Consider the following 21,973-nt stretch of genomic DNA (forward strand, 5'->3'; position numbering starts at 1 on the left):
GATATAATATGTTTGGCATACAAAAAAATATATGTCGCAATGTGGTAGGAAAGGTTAGAAGAAAGCTGAGAAGTGGTGCAAACATGGAAAGGGGTGGTAGTAATGGAGATGAAGATGACAATAAAGATGAAGAAAAAAATAGCAGCATTGTCCAGAAAGAAAAAAGCGAGAGTGATAACAAACCAGATGAACAAAAGGAAAAAGGAAATATATCCACTTCAACTGAGCATAATATATCAGTAAGAATGAATGATGATATTGATGATATTTATGATGATGATGATGTTTATGATGATGATATAATCACACATGATAATATAAGAACATATGATGATCCTGTTAGTCAAGACAATTCAACCTTTGAAAATCAAAATTTTATGGGAAGAAAAAAATACGATTCCAAATATACAAGCAAATTAAGTATTAATAGCTTAGGAAATATAAATGAATCTAATGATAGTCATAATAATTATGATTATTATGATGATGATTCATTAAATCAAAATAAGGGATTTTTAAAAAAAAATTCAATTATTTTGAAATCGTTATATAATTTAAATGAAGATTATGTAAATAACAATATAAATAATAATGATAATAATAGTAGTACTAGCCGTTCTGGTAATAATAATTGTGGTAATAATAATTGTGGTAATAATGATATACCACATTTTAAAAATATGAGGAAATATAATTCAGAAACTAACATCCCTAGCTGTAGTAAGAATAATAAAAGTTCAAATGGAAAATTGTTGAATCGTTTATATAATATGTTATTTAGAAAAAAAAAAAAATATAGAATTAAAAATATTGATAAAGATTCAAAAAAAAAAGTAGATAAATTTATTCAAAATATAAAATTGTTAAATGACAATAATGATGATAATAATAAGATTGATGAAAAGGATATAGAAATACAATTTGATACTTTGTTAAATGGTATATTTGATTTCTTACAAGATTATGATAATTCAAGTGTCACTACGTTTAATGATTCTATATTAGATGATGATTGTGATTATTTTTTGAATGCAAGATCTTGCGGTATCTCCCTATCGAACCTTCCTACATGCGATAAGGTGAATGTGGAATCTGAAATAGGAGGAGAAAGAGATGATGATGAAGATGATGAAGATGATGAAGGTGATGAAGATGATGAAGATGAAGAAGGTGATGAAGATGATGATGATAATGATGATAATGGTGATGATTATGATAATAATGATAATGGTGATGACCAGTCTAATAATAATAATGAAAATGTTGGTGGTGATGATGATGATGACCAGTCTAATAATAATAATAATAATAATAATAATGAGAATGATGATGGTGATGATCATAATGATAAAAACAACGACTATATATCTCAATATAACTTGATATTAAAAGATAAATCACATAATGATAATAATTATATGACAAATGAACATGAACAAAAGATGGGGGGAGACAAAAAAGAAAATATGGATATATTATCAAATGAAGAAGATAATATTTCCTCGAAACATAATAATGACCTTCAGAGAGTTAAGAGATCATTATATTTACCAGAAAATTTTATTAAAGACAATTATGAAAAAACAAAAGATATTCATATATCTAAAAAGGAAGATGACAATGAAAATAATAATAGTAAAGTACATATTAATTCTCAAAGTAAAGAGGAAAATAAAAATGTTGTAGACAATACAATTCCTTGTAATAATAAAAATATAAATGAAGAAGATAATGATATTAATAATTCAATAAAAATTCCACATATTGGAATATTTGATAAAAGCAAAATAAATTGTAGAAATAAAAAAGCATCTAAATTTGATAAAATTAAACGATTTAATGACAAGATAAATAATTATAATAATCCATTAATAACAAATCTGGAAAATAAAAATGAAGAAATAATTGTGCCAAAAAATAATGACGATGAAAAACAAAAAATACTTTTTCCTATAATTAAAAATGATAATCCAAAAGAGACAGGAGAGAAATATGAAAACAATGTTGTATATGAAGAAAATAATAAAAGAGATATTAATAATAATGATATGCATAATAAGGATGTAGAAAAATTATATAAAGATAAAAATTCACATCATATAAAAAATAAATATGATAAAGGTAATCTTACAGAAAATAATGAAGTAATGCAAAGATATTCAAAAGATAATGATGAAGATGATGAAGAGTATGAACACTGGCATGGACATCAACATGATACAAAATATACACCTGTATATAAATATGCAGCTTCTTTTACATTGGCTGCTATTTTATTTTTAGGTTTATCCTTATATTATATAAATAATAGAAAAGGTAAACAAATTATAAATGCAAAAGCGTCTAATGATTTTCCAGTATATACTAATGTGAAGGAAGTATCTTGTAAGGAACAAAATATAGAAACAATGAATGAAATGCAATGGCAATAAAAAAAAATATATATATATATATATATATATATATATATATATATATATAATAAAAATAATTTGTTCGTTGAATGAATATATATTTATTCCGTTTTATGTTTTGTTTTTTAGTATTATTTAAAAATAGTTATTATTTAATTTTTATTATTTGACATATGACATTTTATATTTAATGTTTGACTTTTATTAATTTTAATTTTTTTTTTTTTTTTTTTTTTGACATAAAGTCAAAGAACATGTGATAATCGAGCACTTGTCCTTAAAAAAAAAAAATAAAGAAAATTAACAACTTAATTATCACAATATATATATATATATATATATATATATATATATGTGTGTGTGTACTTATTTTATTATTTTTTTTTTTTTTATAAATATATTTGGTTGAATATTTTTTCCTTTGTTGAAGCGTCTGTCTGCTCAGGTTTAATAACTCGTACCAGACTTCTGAGTGTTACTATCAAATAAGGGAAATTATCTATTGTATCAAAAACAGTGACATTTTTTAATAATAATGTTGAACCTATATCTATATGTTTTTTATATTCTATTTCTACTTCTTTATGTAGTGATGCTGGCATTTGTCCTGATGGGTCCATAACAATAAGGAAATAGCCATGATTACGACATATAATATTTTTAACTAGAACTATCATCCTTTCAATTTTATAATTAGAAAAATGTTTATTCTTTAATATATTATGTATATTATATATATATAAAAAAGATTCTTCCGATTTATTCTTGTGTATATATTTATGTGAATTTATACCTAGATGAAAAAAATCTAATGGTATATTTAAAATTTGTAATGCCTTAATCCATGAATGATATTTAATAAATGAGAAGCAAAAAATTAATTCTTTTTCTTTACTATAATTATTATTATTGTTATGATTATCTTTTGTTTGTTTAGTCATTTCTGATATATTGTATGATTCTAAAAACATATTTAAATTACTTGTTTTATCTCCATTAATAGATCCATTTCTAATGCTAGACTTGTCATATATATTTGATATTGTTGAAAAGCTTTTCATATCGTCTGTTAATTTTGACATATGTTTGGATCTATTACTTTCATGTATCTCATATTCGTCAGAAATAATTGCGTCTCCAATTTCTTCGCACGAAATATTATTATTATTATTAATATTATTAATATTATTTGTTGTATTATGTTCGTTATACAAATTGGTTGTGTTTATTATTTTTTTTTTTTTTAAAACTCGAGGGTCTTTATTTAAATCATTACAATTGTTTGAATACATATGATTATCCTTTTGGCATATATATACATCATCTGTTTTTTCTATATTCTTTTGTTGGATAAGTGTATCACAACAATAAGTATTATTATTATTATTATTATCATGATTGTGAATATCTTTATGTTTTTTATTTCTATCATTATTTGATAAGGATCCTATCATATTTGAATTTTTTTTTTTTTTTTTTTTTTTTTCTTCATATGAAGAACAATTTTCATCCGTATTATATTCATAATCTCCGAATTTTTTATCACCTTGATGATGTTTATTATTTATTTCTTTATTTTTTAATATTGCTTGTTTTTTTTTATGTTCATTATTTGTAACATCGATATTACCTCCACCTCTTTTATTTAACTCATTTGATATCATATTATTATATTCACACTTGTTATTATCATCATGATTATATATCCTTTCCTTGTTTACATTTTCGATATGATCAAAATCAAAACTTTTTAATTTATCATTGTTCTTACTCTTATGGATATTTTCATTATTAATACTTTTAAAGAAATTGTCCAAATTTTTTATATTACTAATGTTAAAATTTAATATGGAAGAGGATGAATTTTTTGGCTGTACATTTTTTTCATTTCTTTTCTTATCATCCTGTTGAATATTTTGGTCCTCGTTTTTTTTTTTTTTTTTTTTCTTCTTCCACTCATCGTCACTCTCATCCAACAAGCACGATAAATTTTCATCAAGCATATTGTTAATATAGAAAAAAAAAAAAAAAAAAAAAAAATAGAAGCAGGATGCAGGAATGATTAAAATGCTTTATTATTTATTTGTACATGTGAAATAAGAGAGATCTTAAAAGTTTATATAACAAAAGGGAGGGAGGAGTTGCATCCCTTCAAATTAATAAAAGTAAATAACACACACAAGTTACAAGTACACATAAAAAAAAAAATATATGTATATATATATTTATGTATGTACTTTTTAAAAGTTAAAAAAAAATTAAACTTTACAAAAAAGGTTAAAAATTAAAAAGGGTGCAAAAAAAAAAAAAAAAAAATATATATATATAATATATATATATATATATATATATATATATATTTACGTATATATTCATGTAACAAAAAAAATATATATATATGTATAATTTTATCATCTTATAAATAAACCATTAAAAAAATAAGTGATATATTTAAAGGATATTCATTTTAATTTATGTATATACATACTCAAAAAAAAAAAAAAAAAAAAAAAAAAAATATATATATACATACATAATATATTATATATATATAATATATATATGTATATATTTTTTTTTTTATTTCCTTTATATTGTGTACGCTTTCACATAATCCACTTTTCAATTTCCCAATGATTTGTTAACACATTTGAATGTTAAATTTTTTATTATAAACATTTTTAAGAAAGGTAACAAAATTTTCAATGTCAACCACACAATCGATAGAACTAGCCTTAATTTCTATAGCTTGAGTAATATGTTGTTCTAGTTTTTTCAGAATATGTTTTTTAATTTTTATATTATTTGAACTATCATATACAGCATCATTATTTATAAGATCAGGAAAAAAAAAATTATAAAGATAGGAAGTTCTAGGAGTTTTTACATAAGCTGGTTTTTCTTTTGCATTTTTTTTATCAATTTTTGTGGCAACACATGCTATTGGTATTTGACCGTTTAATATGTCTTCATTATATTTATAAGAACCTTTTTCTATATCTGAATTGTCATCAGAGAAAAAATCTTCTTCATCATCATTATTATAATTATCATAATTATCATTGTAAGTATTTTTATTTTTCCTTTTGTATGAATTTTTATGACAAAATGTATTATTCATTTCTTTACTATAATTATATTTATTATAAATATTTTTATCATATTCTAAATGTTCCTCATCTTGATCTTGTTCATAATTTTTTTTGTGATCTTTATTTTGATTTTCTTTGTTTTTGTTTTTGTTTTTCTTTTGTGTGTGAAAAAAGTTCCATAGAAAATTTTTTTTTTTTATTTCTCCACAAAAAACATCTGAAGGTGGTTTTGTATTTATATATAACTCATACAACCATTTAGCTAAATTATGATAAGATTTATTATTAGATGAATCATAAACTAGTAATATACCATCAACCTTTTCATAAAATATATTACGAATATATGAGTACGTTTGTATTCCTCCTATTTCTAAGAATTCTATCATATAAAAATTATTTATATCATTGGAGTGTGATGAAAGATTAAGATCTGCATGATCATTGTTAATAGATATATGATTATTATAACACATATCATTATTATTATTATTATTATTATCATAACACATATTATTATTACTATCTTCGTTTTTGTAATATATTTCTTTTATAGATTTTTTTTCCATATTTTTTATTATATTTAAAGGATTATTTTTTTTAAATTTATTATTGTACTCATTATTTCTCGACCATAACAAAGTATATATTTCAAATCCATATGTATATTTATGTCTCTCTTCAAAAATAAAATTGTTAGTATTCATTTTATTTTCAATAAATTGTAAAAAGTTTTTTTTTGCCTGGAAAAATATATTTTCTACTACATTTTCTACATTATGTTTGGTACTTGTGTTACTAGCCAAATCTTTAGCACATACAAAATCATTTTTTTTCTTCTCTTCTTTTTTTTTCTTTTCCTCTTCCTCTTCTTCTTTTTCATCTAAATGTATAAAATAATCAAAGAAATCTATAGGATATAAATCATTAAAATTTTCACTTATTAATTTTAAAAAGGAGCTTTTTCCTACTCCCAGGTCTCCTAACACGAGAATTTTAAAACTATCCATTTTATATATGGTCAAATGATAAAATAAAAATATAAAAATATATAATCAGAAATCTTGTAAATATGTTTGTGTTTGTATTTGTGTTTGTATTTGTGTTTGTGTTTGTATTTGTATTTGTGTTTGCGTTTGTTTTTATGTTTATGTTTTTGCTTGGGAAGCTTCATAGCAGTTCTGTTTATGTCACTATGGAATATAAGAACTTATACATTCATATTGTTTTTTTTTATTTTATTTTTTACTTTTTTTAATTCATTAAATACGTGTAGTTTAAATAACGTCCCTCGATATAACATTATGGTTTTTTCAAAAAACATAAAAAAAAAAAAAATATATATATATATATTTATTTGTTTATATATTTATTTATATTTGTGTATAAGTGTAATATTACTTACACATTATAATTATGATACATTTAGAAGATACAATTAAGTTATTTTTATTATATTAACAAAATAAAAATAACATATATATAATGAATATACACAATCATTATATACATAACACAATGTATATAGAACTGTTATTTTATTATTTTATTGTCATATATAATTTTTTTTTTTTTTTTTTTTTTTTTTTTTTTCTTTTGGTTTAGAATTATATTAAAAACTTATGTTTTAAAAGATAGGTTAATATTTAATATATGGTAAGACATATATATGAACTGGACTTTCTTTTTTTTTTTTTATATATATTACATATATATTTTAATATTTACATATGATTAACACCCATGCTTTGACATATATTTTATTTTTTATTTTTCTTCTTATGAACACGTATGTTTTGGAAGTAAGGAATAATTTCAAAGAATTAATGGAAAAAAAAAAAAAAAAAAAAAAAAATATACGTAGTAATATAATAATATATATATATATATATATATATATATATATATATATATTTGATGGAAAATATAATAGGGTATAATTATTATATAAACTTCATTACAATATTAATATAGCATTTCTACTACTTGTGTTATTTTTTTTTCATATGATTGTAAATATATAGATATAATAGTAATAAATTTAATATTTATATATTAAAATTAAGGAAAATAAAAAAAAAAAAATATATATATATTATAAACTATTTATATATACAAAATTTTATATGTAAAATAATTCTGTAGAAGGTCCTTTGATAAGATTAAATATATATATAAATATAATTATAATAATATTACAAATATATATATATATATATATATATATATATATATATAATATATATTATATTTATGTGCAAATGTTTTGTTTGTTTTAAGGAAAATAAATAAAAAAAATAAAAATAATATAATATAATATAAAATAGTTAAAATAAATATAAGGAACCATATATATATTATATCTATATATATTAGTCATATATTTTACATACGAAATAATTACAACATATATTTATTTTGTTTTATATAATAAAGCAAGTAAAAACAAAACATTGAAAAAAAGTAAATTATATATAGCCTAAAGGTTAATGTAAACTATATAAACACTAAGAAGTAGTAATATATACAAATTTTATATATAATAGAAAATATTTATCTTGAATTTTTTTTTTTTTTTTTGTTAAATATATAAAAAAATAGATGACACAAAAAAAGGAAAATCAGTAAATATGATATATATATTATATTATATATATATATGCATACATACTTTTTTTTTTTTTTTGTGTATTCTTGTAAATTTTATATATGTAATAATAAAAAGGTAACCATTCCATTATAAACATTTTTTTTTTAAATATCTATACATATTTTTATATATACATATTTATATATTTTTAATATAAAATATACTTTTATATTTATAATTTTTCTTATGAAAATTTAATAATGTTTGTATATCATAATTTTTGAAGGCACACACTAATATATTTAATATATATATTTTGTTTGTTTACACAATTAAGGAAATTTTTTTTTTTTTTTCCCCCTTAAATTAAAAAATAAATGTATATGTATTTTTTTGAGTTGGCTTATAATTTTATTATTTTATAAACATATACATAAAATATTATATATATATATATATATATATATATATTATTAGTGGGAATATAAGGAAAATGTGATAATAATATCAAAATAATGTAATGTTAATGAATAAAGTTATATATACATACATACATATGTATATATATATATATAAAGTAATATAAGAGATTATAAAATTTAATGTGCTTTTCCAAAAAATACAAATTAGAAAAATAATTAAAACGTTTTTATAAATATTTGAATAAATGTTATATTTGATAATATATATATATTTATATTTATATATTTAAGGTGTAATACATTTGAACACACTTATAATTTTTAAATTAATATTTTATATACATTATACATACATAATATACTATATATATATATATATATATATTTATTTATTTATTTTTTTATTCATTGTGAGATTCTTTACTCTGTGTAAGAAGAATACACTTGATGATAAGCCATTAGTAGAAAAATAAAATAAAAAAAAAAGTTAATAAAAAAAGAATAAAATGATATGTGTTAAAAATATTTTGAAAAGATATAAAAATAGTCCCATAAACGAAATAAGTAGTAATAGGAAATATTATGAAGGGTCAGTTATAAGAAGTATAAATTTTAGTACATCAAATTATGGAAATAATGAAAAAAAAGCAAATGATATTGAAAAGAATAAGAATGTATCTATAAATCTTAATGAAGGTAATTTTTTACAAAATGAAATATATGATACAGTTGTTATAGGAGGAGGAGTAACAGGTACTGCTTTGTTTTTTTTATTATCTAAATTTACTAATTTAAAAAAGTTAGCTATAATTGAAAGAAGAGATAATTTTGCTTTAGTAGCATCACATGGAAAAAATAATAGTCAAACAATTCATTGTGGTGATATTGAAACAAATTATTCTTTTGAAAAGGCTAAATTTATAAAAAGATATGCTGATATGTTAAGAAATTATTTAACACATATACCTAAAGAAAAAAAAGATAGCATATCAAGTGTTACACAAAAAATGGTTTTAGGTGTAGGTGAAAAGGAATGTCAGTTCTTAGAAGAAAGATATCCTGTATTTAGACAATTATTTAATTCGATGAAATTATATAATAAAGATGATATACATGAGGTAGAACCACGGGTTGCTTTAAAGGATTCTCATACATTAAGAGAAGAACAATTATCAGCATTATATATGCCTCCAGAATTAACTACATGTGATTATCAAAAATTATCTGAGACTTTTATTGAATCAGCACGTACAGTACCAGATAAAACAATATCTATAAATTTATTAACAGAAGTAATTAATATTGAAGAAGTTAATGATAGTTTATATAAAATACATACAAACAAAGGAATAATTAATTCACGTTTTGTTGTTGTATGTGCATGTGGACATTCATTGATGATTGCACAAAAAATGAATTATGGATTAGAATATAGTTGTATGCCTGTAGCTGGAAGTTTTTATTTTACTGATAATATTTTAAAGGGTAAAGTATATACTATTCAAAATCCAGCATTACCATTTGCAGCTGTACATGGAGATCCAGATATTATAGAAAAAGGAAAAACCAGATTTGGACCAACAGCTTTACCTTTACCCTTATTAGAAAGAGATAATATAAAAACCTTATTGGATTTTTTAAAAGTATGGAATCCAGATCTAAGTTTATTTCAAGTATATTATAATTTATTTAAAGATATGACAATGTTAAAATATGTAGCACGTAACGTTTTATTTGAAATCCCAGTTTTAAATAAATATTTATTTTTAAAAGATGTTAAAAAAATTATTCCATCATTAACCATAAAAGACTTAACATATTGTGTTGGTTATGGAGGTGTTCGACCACAACTCATAAATAAAAAAAGTAAAAAATTAATACTTGGAGAGGGAAAAATCGACCCAGGAAAAAATATTATATTCAATATTACACCTTCACCTGGAGCAACCACCTGTTTAGGTAATGGTGAATTTGATATGAACACAATATGTGAAAGACTGAATGCAAAAGTTAATAAAAATGATGTAAAAAAATATTTATATGAAGGCGACTACCCCGTCAATTATTTATGAGCAATAAAAAAAAATAATGAAAAAAATATATATATATAAATAAATAAATATATATATATATTTCATATGTGCCACTTATTCATTTATTATTATTTTTTTTTTATGTGTTGTCTTTCAAAATCTTCTATTTGTATATAATATCAGAAAGGGTTTATCTGAAGAATGGATTAATTTGCCTATTAATATATATTTATTTTATTTTTAATCTAAAAAAAATTGTTGTTGATTTTTTAATATTTTACATCATACAGTTTAAATATAATGCCAAAAAAAATATGTACATATGTAAAAATATATATATATATATATATATATATATATATATATATATAATATATGTTCCAATTCATGTGCTTATTTTAATTTTTTTGTTTTTTTTATTAAAAAAAAAAAAATGATATATATAAATAAATAAATATATATATATCACATAAAAATACTTTATATATATACACTATGTTTTTCTTTTTTTTTTATATTCTTTTTATTTTTAATGTATTTTTTTTATGCCTTTCAATTTTACTTATATAATATTATATATATAAATCATATTTGTTTTATTTTAGACTTTATTATTAATAATTTAATGTGCCATTTTATAAAAGAACAATTAAAATTTAACCTTTTTAAATAATATATTTCTATCATAAGAAAATATATAAATATTTGAAGAATTATCATATTGAATATATTTCTTCCATTAACTTTGTCTTACATATAAAGCGACTAGGAAAAGAGTAGTAAAAATTTTCACTACAAAAATAATATAAACTATATATATATATATTTTAATTCAATTAATTTCTTTTCCTTAAAAAGGAAGGGTTCAATCTAAAAATATATTATCAAATGGGTACTTTATCATTCCGAATAATAATAAGTTTATATATTAACATATCTTAATATTTTTTCTTTATTGTTTTTTTAATGATAGCATGAGAAAATGTTGTAAAAAATATAATGACGAAATTTTTTTTTTATTAATTCACAATTATAAAATAAATAAATAAATATATATATATATATATATATGTGCTTAATTTATATATAATTATAATAGGTATGATAAAATATATTATACATATATATATAATATATTTTTCTATTTTTGACCTACAAAAATACTGTAACAAATTATTTATAATAATTTATTTCAAGTAAAAAATGTTGTGGGGAAAAAATGAAAAAATATATATATATATATATATATAATATAATAAAGGAAAATAATTAAATAATTTCATTTGTAACTATAAAAAGAGTATAAATATATTATATCCTTCATATAAATTTTCATGTTAATCTTTTTATATTTAATAACATGTTACATTGAATTATAAATAAATAAATAAATAAATAAATAAATAAATAAATATATATATATATTTTTATTTTTATTTTGTAATTATTTACAATATTTAACAACTAAGTGAGATTGTTAAATGTAGATATGAAAAATATTCATATAAGTTACTCTTAATAAAGAATACGAAAAATATATATATTTAAAACATTATATATATATATATATATATGTATATGTTAAGTTTTATGGTTTGATAATATGTTTAGCAAGAGAAAAATAATTAAAAAAAATATAAAAAAAAATTTTGAAGATAATGATGAAGATGAGAAAATTGATAAACCTAATCCCCATACGAATTATAACAATGAAAAGGAAATTATAAATACTCATGATGATATTTATCAATTAAGGTTTGATGCAACTAATGAAGATAATAATCTTACTTCTTCAGCTAGCCAAAATGTAAAAAATAATTGCCTGAACATGAAAGAAATAAAAGATGAAGAAGAAAAAAATTTACAGAATGGACAAAATGAATCTGGTTTAACTTGTACATTTATTCAATCAAATGATGAAAAAAAGAAGGAAGAGAAGATTAATAAAAAGAAAAGTAATAAGATGAGTTGTATTGAAAGAAAAAAGAATGAAGAAGAAAAGAGAGTAAATAAAATGAATACAAGTTTTCATATATATAGTGAAGATGATAGTAGTGATAGTTACATAACATTAAAAAAAAAAAAAAAAAAAAAAAAATCATCATCATCAAATGTAAAGATATTTAAGGAAGAAAATAACAAAATTGATAATATTCATAATAATAATTACAACAATTCTGATAATATTTTTAAAGAAAATAACTCATCAGATAATGAATCATTTAATAATAATTATGCACATAAAAATTTATCTATATACACTTGTATACAAGGTGAAAAACATATATATAATAAAGATCATATGAAAATGAAAAAAGATAAAAATTTATCATATAATAATGATAATATTAAAAAAAAAGAAATATATTTAAGTGAAGACAATTATTATACAAATTATGGGGATCATACTAGTGATAATGATGAAGAAAATTATAATAAGGATAATCTTTATCATGATACAAAAATTTATGAGAACCATTCTTCATCATATAAATTAAAACAAAGAAATGTTTCATCATATGAAGTAGATAACGATAATTCAAATAATGACAACGAACAAGTGGTAAGTTTATATAGTGACAAGTCAGGTGTCCTAACAAAAGGTTTAAAAGAAAAAAAACAAAATTTTAATAATATTGCAGATGTGTTTATTATTGATGATAAGAGTGATAAATATCAAACGATAAATATAAATTTAGAAGATGAATATGATGATAAAGATAATGATGAAGAAAAAAAATTAATTGAAAGAATAAAATTGAAAAAAAATATATTAAGGAAGAAAAAAGAAATTATTAATAATAATATTAATAATAATATGTTTTCAGATGATGATTATGATGATAATTTTCTTTTTCCTATGGGAAAGAAAAATTCCTTTTTTGAAAAAAAAAAAAATGTTACATATGAAGATGATTTAGATATAGATGATATGTATAATTATGAAACAATTAGCGAAATGAAAAATCGGATTTTAATCAAAAAAAATAGAAATGAAGATATTAAAAATTTATATGAAGAAAGAAATATTGAAGAAAACGTTGTAGATACAAATGATTTTAATATAGATAATAATTATGAAGATTATGATTTGTATGAAGATGAAAAAATTAATCAAATTGTTGATAATAAAATGTTAGTAGAATTGAAAAAACAAAATGAATTTTTATCTGATTCACAAAGAAAAGAAGAAGAAGAAGAAGAGGAAGAGGAAGAAAAAGAAAGAGACAAACATATACATTTTAAAGAAGATAATATAAATGTATATTTAAAAAATAAAAACAATGTAATGAAAAAAGAAGAACATGTTAAAAATAAAGAATATAATGATGAAGATTTATTTTCTTTACCAAGGGAAAAGGATAAAGAATTATACAGTTTAGATAATAATAATTATTACAATGATAAAAATAAATTATTATTTGAAAAGATTCAAAATGCTTATAAATACAAAGGTGTATGTAATTTAGAAATAATCAAAATGTATGAATATATACAGAATTTATTTAATGAATATAAAAATAAAATTCAAGAGTCTAATGAAATAAAACAATTAGAAAATAATAATCAAGTCGAATATAATAAATACGAAATTATATGTAAAAAAGGAAAAAAAGAAATAATTATATGTCGTATTTTTCTACAATATTTACAAATATTAATAAATCTTATATGTGAAAAATATGAACATGTTGAAGATGCATTAAAAGGATTATATAATTTAGAAAGCACATTTCATATAATATATCATAATTTGAAATTATATATATATAAAGAATATTATGAAAAGTATAAATTAACATTTATAAATGATTATATTTTTAATTCAAAATATTATAAAAATTTGAAGGAAAAGAAAAAACATATCCAATTACAATATCTTATAGATAATAATATTATACAAAATAATGGATTAAATGATAATGTTACAAATATTAATGAATATAATATATTAAATGAAATGTGTGATGTTAGAAATATGAACAATTCAGAATTTTATTATATGTTTGATGGTTTTTCAAGTAATTATTCAACTGATACGTTATCATCATCATCATCATCACCATCATCATATTTATCGTTAGAAAATGATCTTAATGATGATAATAAAAATTTCATACAAAGGAAAGAAAATAAAGATATATCAAAAAATGATACATTAAAAAAAAATTTAGATAAACAGAAATATTATCAAACATTAAAAATGAAAGATTTAAAGAAGAAATTTTTATTTTCCATTAATAATATTTTTAAAAATGTAAATATGTATTTTTTTAATTTTAAAAATGTTATAAAATATTTTGGTTTATTAAAATTATATAATTACCATTTTTATGTGAATAATGAATGTGCATCATATATTGATGATGTTTTGTTTTTTTTTGTAAAGTGTGAATTATTATATTGGGACCCCTTATATCAATTTTTTATGAGTAAAAAGAAAAAGAAAAGAATATTGAATTATTTTGATGAGGATATAAATAGTGTTACTAGTATAAAAAACAAAAATGAATCAAATAAAAACAACTTAAATATTTTAGATAGTAATAAAATGGACAATAATAATATTAATCATTTTAATATAAATGAGGATAATAAGAAATTTTTTTCTTTATATTATTCTTCTCCACCTTATGATAATAAAAATATATATAATAATACAAACGAAAGAACTATAGAATATGACATGAACATGTCAGGTTCCAGTTCAAGTAGCAACTTTTCATTGTCATATACTAGTTGTTCATGTAATGAAGACAATTTGAATGATAAAAATATATTTGATGCAGAGGAAGAAAACGTTAAAAAAATATCTGTTAATATTTTTAAAAATAAAATATTTAAGAAGAAAAAATATAAATTAAGAAAAGCGTTTTTTCACAACCCTAGTATAAAATCATTCGAGTGGTATACATTTATGGATGAATTGATATTAATATATAATAATATTGAAGAAGAAAAAGATATTTTAAGAAAATTATATGACAACATATTTAACAAAAAAATATATGAATTAATTAATGTGTGGAATCCTTTATCTTTGAAACAAAGTTTTCATTTATCTATAATTATAAATGAATTTATTTTATACAATGATAATATAGATGAATTAACTGATAAAATAAAAGATAAGATACAAACATATATAACAACATTTTTACAATGTTATAAAAACATAACTAGCCAAAAGAAAAAAAATATTTTTTTAATGAGATGTTTCAAATTTTTGAAAAGTCTGAAAAATATTATACAATTATTATATAATGAAGAATTATATGATATAGTAAAAAGTGTATTTAATAATTATGTTTTACCTAATTGTGATGATGGAAATAAATTACACAATTTGATTGTATTAAAAATAATTCAAGTAATACATTCATTGAATAATATTCCAAAGGAGGATAGTTTTTTTTGTAAGACAAATGAAATTATGAGTAAAATATCTGATTGTTTGAAGACTGGTTATTTTGATATGTTGAAGGTGGAAAATGGGTGTATGATAAAATAAAAAGTTAGAATATTACAACAACGAGGATATGTAATATTGTGAATAATATGTTTATATTTATAATTTTTTTAATTTAATATATTTTAATATATTTTAATATATTTATTTTTTTTTTGTTTATTTATTATTTAATTTTTATTTTTTTTTGTGGGAATTTTTTTTTATTTTATAACATAATTGATCCGACATATTTTTTTTACAAAAAAATATGGATTTCATATATGTTTCAATATAAAGACATTATACATATATATATATATATATATACATATATATTTTATTATTTATCAAATGAAAGTTTCATGTATTAAAAATGAATTATATTTATTTTTTTTTGAAATGATTTTCCAAAGCAATTGTTTTTTAAGAGTATAGACAAGTGAAAAAAAAAATTAACAAAATGAATAAATAAAAAAATAAAAAATAAAGAAATTTATAAATATACATATATAATAATCATTCATTTGATTATTAGAAGCTTATATATAGAATTAATTATTTAAAAGTATATATATATACACATATATATATATATTTCAAAATTACAAATTTGTGATCTTTGTATTAATGTCTTTAAAAGGTATTACATATTTATAGGTATAAAATATATATGAACAATTTAAATATATATAAATATATAAATATATTTATATAATGCATATTATACCTTAACAATAATATATATATATATATATATATATATATATATTTTATTTTATTATTTACACATACATATATAACACATTTGACGCTATATTTTACGATGCTGGTTGTGTTTGCTCTTGAGAAGGAGATATGTGCATCATGAATCCAAATTTATAATCATTATTCAAATAATCTATATACCCACTAACACCAAAACCTGAATAGTCTTGAGTGAATACGGATATTTTTCCACTGGTATCAATAGAACCTTGTACTTTTGCATGTCTGAAAGAATAATCCCATCCAAGTCTCATAGCTGATTCTTTTGTTTGTGGTGTAATTTCTAATTCTGTTCCTAATGATAAACGATCTGATATTTTTTTTGCATATTGTATTTTATATAAATGAGTTTGGTTTAACATAAACTCTGGTGATTTAAAGTTTGGTTGTCTAACAATTTGCATGGTTAGAACATTATTTTTATGATTATATCTTAAACCAAAGGATCCTATAGAAGCACAATTGGATGCAATATATGTTAAATCCACACCTGCTTGTAATTTTTTTGTTAATAATTGTGTATATGAAGTATTAAATATCCATGCTCCTTGCCATATACTTTTAAAATTATAAGTATATAATGGTTTATTTACTTCTAATGACATTTCATACATATTTCTTGTATCACTTTTTGCATATGTATTAAAATTTAATTTACAATCAATGTTATTATTTATTTTTTTACAAAATCTACCATTCACACTACCATCTATATTTATTCGACTTATCATTAATAAACTATTATCAGAATTTGTAAAATTAGCTCCAAATTGATAAAGATAACCAACTTCTCTTAATGTTGTTCCTAAAAATAATGTATGTGTCGACTGTAAAAATTTATTTACATTTTTATCTACTTCAAAACGAAAACCATCAAAATTATCTTGTGTTGTTATAAATTTATATTCTTTATTTAAATTTTCAAATAATAAAGCATTAGGAGCATCAAATGAATTCCCATATCCTATTAAATTCTGTTCTTTTAACTTATCGTCTTCACTCGTTTTTAATTTATCATCTTTATTTTCATTCAACGTACTCTTATTTAACATTTCATTGTCAACTTCACTCTTTCGTTTTAAACCCTCTTCATTCGGATTTTTAAAAGCATCAAAAAAGGAATTATTTTCTGTATGTACTACATTTTGTCTGCATAACAATTTTTTAAAAATGTTGGTTATCTCCATGCTATATCTATTTTAGTGTATCTGAATCATGTAAATTTATAAATGAATAAAAAAATATATGTATATATATATGTATATATATGTATATGTATATGTGTATATGTAATATATATATATATATATATATATATATTTATTTATTTATTTATTATGTATATATTATTTTTTTCTCCTATACATTTTTTATGCTTAAGGTTAACCCAAATTACACTTTCATATGTAATTCTCCTATACAAAAAATGTCAACCCTTTTTTTTTTTTTTTTTTTTTTTTCCTTTTTTAAATAAAAAAAAAAAATATGTATATATTTTTATATAGAACACACATAAAAAAAATATATATGTTTTACAAATAAATAAATATATATTATTATATTTATCTATTAACAATATATATATATAATTACAAATTAATAAATAACATAATATATTATATATATAATTATTATTTTAATTATTATTTAAAATATTATTTAAAATATTAAAATTCCATTTGTAGAAAATTTACACTTTCATATAATAATAATAATTATAAATTTGTGTTGTAACAAAATGTATGAGATTGATGTAGAATTATATACATCCATATATATATATATAGAGAGAGAGAGTGATTTACTTTTTCCACATCTTTTAAAATTATATAAAATTTAAAAACAAATAAAAAATAATTATGTTTTAAATAAAAATTATATTGTTAAAAAGAAATTTCAAGCTTAGGTGTTCATAAAGTACAATAAAAAAATAAGAATAAATAAATAAATCTATACATATATATATATATATATATATATATATATAATAAAGGATTTGCTTTTTTTTTTTTTTTTTTTTTTTTTTAAATTATACGCATAAATATAATAATATATAACATAGTAGAAAAATCCATATATATTTTTAAGTATGCTATAAAAAAATCAATATATACATATATATATATAATACATTATATATATATATATATCATTAACATATTATATACAATTATTTGTAAGAGAATTCTTTTACCTTTTTTTTTGCTTTTTTTTTTTTTTTTCTCCAAGGCCCCAATTTTTCATATATACATATTATATATATATTATATTAAATGGGTGGGAAAATTTTTTTTTTTTTTTTTTTTTTACCCATATTAATATAGTACATATAGAAATAAAATATACCTTATAAATAATTGATGTTATTTAATATATATTATATATATATTAAAATATATAATAAGTTATAAAAAAAATATATATATATGTAATATATTATATATACATATAGAAAAAATTTTGATGTTTTTTTAAAGGAATATATTTTATATTTATTTATTTTTTAAAGGATGAAGTATATATTTATAATAATATTCTTATTATTATTATTTTTATATTTGTAGAAAAATATCTTCCATTTTTTTAAGTATATTAAAATTTTAAAATATACACCTCTGTATAAAAATATAACATTATTATTGTGCTACAATTATAAAATGTAGTGTTAATTTATTTTTTTAGTAATAATATAAATATTACAATATATATATATATATTATATATATATGTATATGTTATTTTATTTTTATATATATTAAATAACATATTAGAATTTTTTTTTTTTTTTTCTTTTTAATATAATCCCCTACATAACATATATTCTTATGTTTTAAACAAAAATAATATGTGTAGTGGTTAATTTTTATTTTATATAGAAACCTATACTTATATTTTTTTTTTTCTTTTAATAAAAAAGAAAAATATGTTAACATATTTATAATATATAGTATAATATATATATATTAATATATGAGAATGTATTTTAAAAGATAAGACTTTTTCGAACATTAATTTTATGATACGAAAAAAAAGAAGACATAAAAGGGAAAAAAAAAAAAAAAAAAAAAAAAAACACATATATATATAAATATATATATATATATATATATGTACTTATTTGTATAACATTTACATTTTATATAAAGCTTATCAATATGGTTGTGGGTTTGTAGAACGTAAATTATATAGAAATACAATATAAACTAAAACTTCAGACTTTATAAATAAATACTTACAAAGACAAGAAAAGAAAAAAGGAAAACTATTTTATCCATTGCACATTTACAACAAATATTCTTCATAACAAATCGCGTTTTTTTTTTTTTTTTTTTTTTTTTGTTAATAGTAACAAAATATATATATGGAATTTCTTCTTTTTATTTGGACTATATAATAAATATATAATTATATTTTCTTAAATTTCAAAAAAAATTGTCATAAAATTATTACAAATGATTTATATGAAAAAATATATATATATATTATTATATAAGGAATTTAAAAAAAAAAAAAAAAAAAGTTATATATATTGTATATATTTATATATATTTATAAATATACAATACATATGATTGTGTTTTAAAACTTGATTTTCTTCTTTTTTTTTGTATTTAATAAATATATATTATTTAAAATTTATATTTATTTTCTTATTTTTTCGTTTAATTCAATTTTTTTTTTTTTTTTTTTTTTTTTCCTTTCCAAAGAAAAATGAAAATTATGTTGGTGCGAAATTATTATTTGAGCATCCCATAAATTATATATACATATAATATATATATATATAATATAATTATATATATATGTATTAATATAATATAAATATTTATTCATTTTAAAGATAATAAGAAAAAAAATAGTAATAACATAAATATTATATATATATAACAATAATATATAGATAAAAATATATATATATATATAATAATATTTATATATATAAAAAAAATAAAAAAATATATATAAAATATATAAATACATATATATATATAATTATTATATATATGTACAAAAATATTATATAATATATTAATTTTTCTTATAATAATTTTTTTATTATATAAAAAAACAATATTTTATATTTTTATATCATCTTATTAAAACTTGTAGAAAAAATTATGTAATTTTTCATATATATTTTATTTTAATAAATATATATAGAAAAACTTTTTTTTTTTTTTTTTTATTTTAATTTTTATTTCTTTTTGAATAACCTTACATATATTTATATAATAATATATTTTGGAAAAATATACCATTAAACAAATATATATATATATAATATATTATTATATATATATTTTATTTTTTTGCATCCAAAATTATAAGAAAAATTTTCTATAACTTTTCTATTTCTATTATATATAATATTTTTATATTTTTATATTTTTATATTTTATATTTTATATTTGTTTTATTTCTTAATATTATTTTATTAACTTAACGCTATTTATTTTTCATATAGAGATATCAAAATATACCCAATTTTATAATTTTTTTTGAATTTTTTTTTTATACATACATACATACATATATACATATATTTATATATATACATATTTTTTTGAACATTTTAAAATTTATTTGAAAATGTATTCCTTCTTTTTTGTTTATTAATATATATATATATATATTTTTATTATTAGTCCGCTGTATATATTTATGATATGTTATACATATATTTGAATACATAACATCATATATGTATGAATATATGTTTTTATTCATTTATTATATATATATTTAATCATTCATTTATATATTGATTTTTTTTTTTTTTTTTTTTTTTTTCTCTCTTCATTTTTTGTATTTTGATGATCTGCTTAAATATTTTCAAGGTGTTTGATACGTACTACTTTTTATTAAATTATAGAAAAGAGAAAAAAAAAAAAAAAAAAAAAATACAAAGTAAATAATTTATAAATAATAAATATTGCTTTCATAACATATAATAATATAAAGTATAACATTATGGTATATATATAAAATAAATAGGACACATCGAAGGGAAAGAGATAAAGACATATATATATATATATATATATATATATATATTATAATAAATACTTTTGTTGATTGTATATATAAAAGTAATATTATTATATAGAAGGAATAATATTTTATAAATAATCAAAATAATATAATAAATAAAAATATGATTATATTTTATAAATATTACATATTTGTCATGTGTATTTTTTTTTT

General features: G+C 18.3%; 6 protein-coding genes across 6 annotated transcripts in view; 3 read left to right on the top strand and 3 right to left on the bottom strand.

Annotated features, from left to right (window-relative positions):
- PADL01_0614800 (TRAP-like protein) overlaps window positions 1-2,432 on the top strand; it is a gene marked incomplete at both ends in the record, with an annotated part of 3,969 nt that extends 1,537 nt beyond the window's left edge. The window contains one exon of the mRNA XM_028680879.1: window positions 1-2,432. This exon is cut by the window's left edge and continues 1,537 nt beyond it. Coding sequence (XP_028537313.1) covers window positions 1-2,432 — 2,432 coding nt within the window.
- A 371-nt stretch (window positions 2,433-2,803) lies between these two features.
- On the bottom strand, window positions 2,804-4,417 carry PADL01_0614900 (conserved Plasmodium protein, unknown function; the record flags this gene model as incomplete). Its single annotated transcript, XM_028680880.1, has 1 exon — window positions 2,804-4,417. One exon carries the CDS (start codon window positions 4,415-4,417, stop codon window positions 2,804-2,806), a length of 1,614 nt encoding a protein of 537 aa, XP_028537314.1.
- A 638-nt stretch (window positions 4,418-5,055) lies between these two features.
- Window positions 5,056-6,516, bottom strand: PADL01_0615000 (ras GTPAse, putative; the record flags this gene model as incomplete). Its single annotated transcript, XM_028680882.1, has 1 exon — window positions 5,056-6,516. The coding sequence occupies one exon, from the start codon at window positions 6,514-6,516 to the stop codon at window positions 5,056-5,058; it is 1,461 nt and encodes a 486-aa protein (XP_028537315.1).
- Window positions 6,517-9,024: 2,508 nt separating this feature from the next.
- PADL01_0615100 (malate:quinone oxidoreductase, putative) lies at window positions 9,025-10,590 on the top strand (the record flags this gene model as incomplete). The annotated part of the gene is made up of 1 exon (XM_028680883.1): window positions 9,025-10,590. The coding sequence occupies one exon, from the start codon at window positions 9,025-9,027 to the stop codon at window positions 10,588-10,590; it is 1,566 nt and encodes a 521-aa protein (XP_028537316.1).
- A 1,564-nt stretch (window positions 10,591-12,154) lies between these two features.
- On the top strand, window positions 12,155-16,063 carry PADL01_0615200 (conserved Plasmodium protein, unknown function; the record flags this gene model as incomplete). Its single annotated transcript, XM_028680884.1, has 1 exon — window positions 12,155-16,063. One exon carries the CDS (start codon window positions 12,155-12,157, stop codon window positions 16,061-16,063), a length of 3,909 nt encoding a protein of 1,302 aa, XP_028537317.1.
- Window positions 16,064-16,821: 758 nt separating this feature from the next.
- PADL01_0615300 (mitochondrial import receptor subunit TOM40, putative) lies at window positions 16,822-17,955 on the bottom strand (the record flags this gene model as incomplete). The annotated part of the gene is made up of 1 exon (XM_028680885.1): window positions 16,822-17,955. One exon carries the CDS (start codon window positions 17,953-17,955, stop codon window positions 16,822-16,824), a length of 1,134 nt encoding a protein of 377 aa, XP_028537318.1.
- Window positions 17,956-21,973: the final 4,018 nt, after the last annotated feature.

This window comes from Plasmodium sp. gorilla clade G2 (assembly GCF_900097015.1).
Source record: "Plasmodium sp. gorilla clade G2 genome assembly, chromosome: 6".
Lineage (NCBI taxonomy): Eukaryota > Apicomplexa > Aconoidasida > Haemosporida > Plasmodiidae > Plasmodium > Plasmodium adleri (nom. inval.).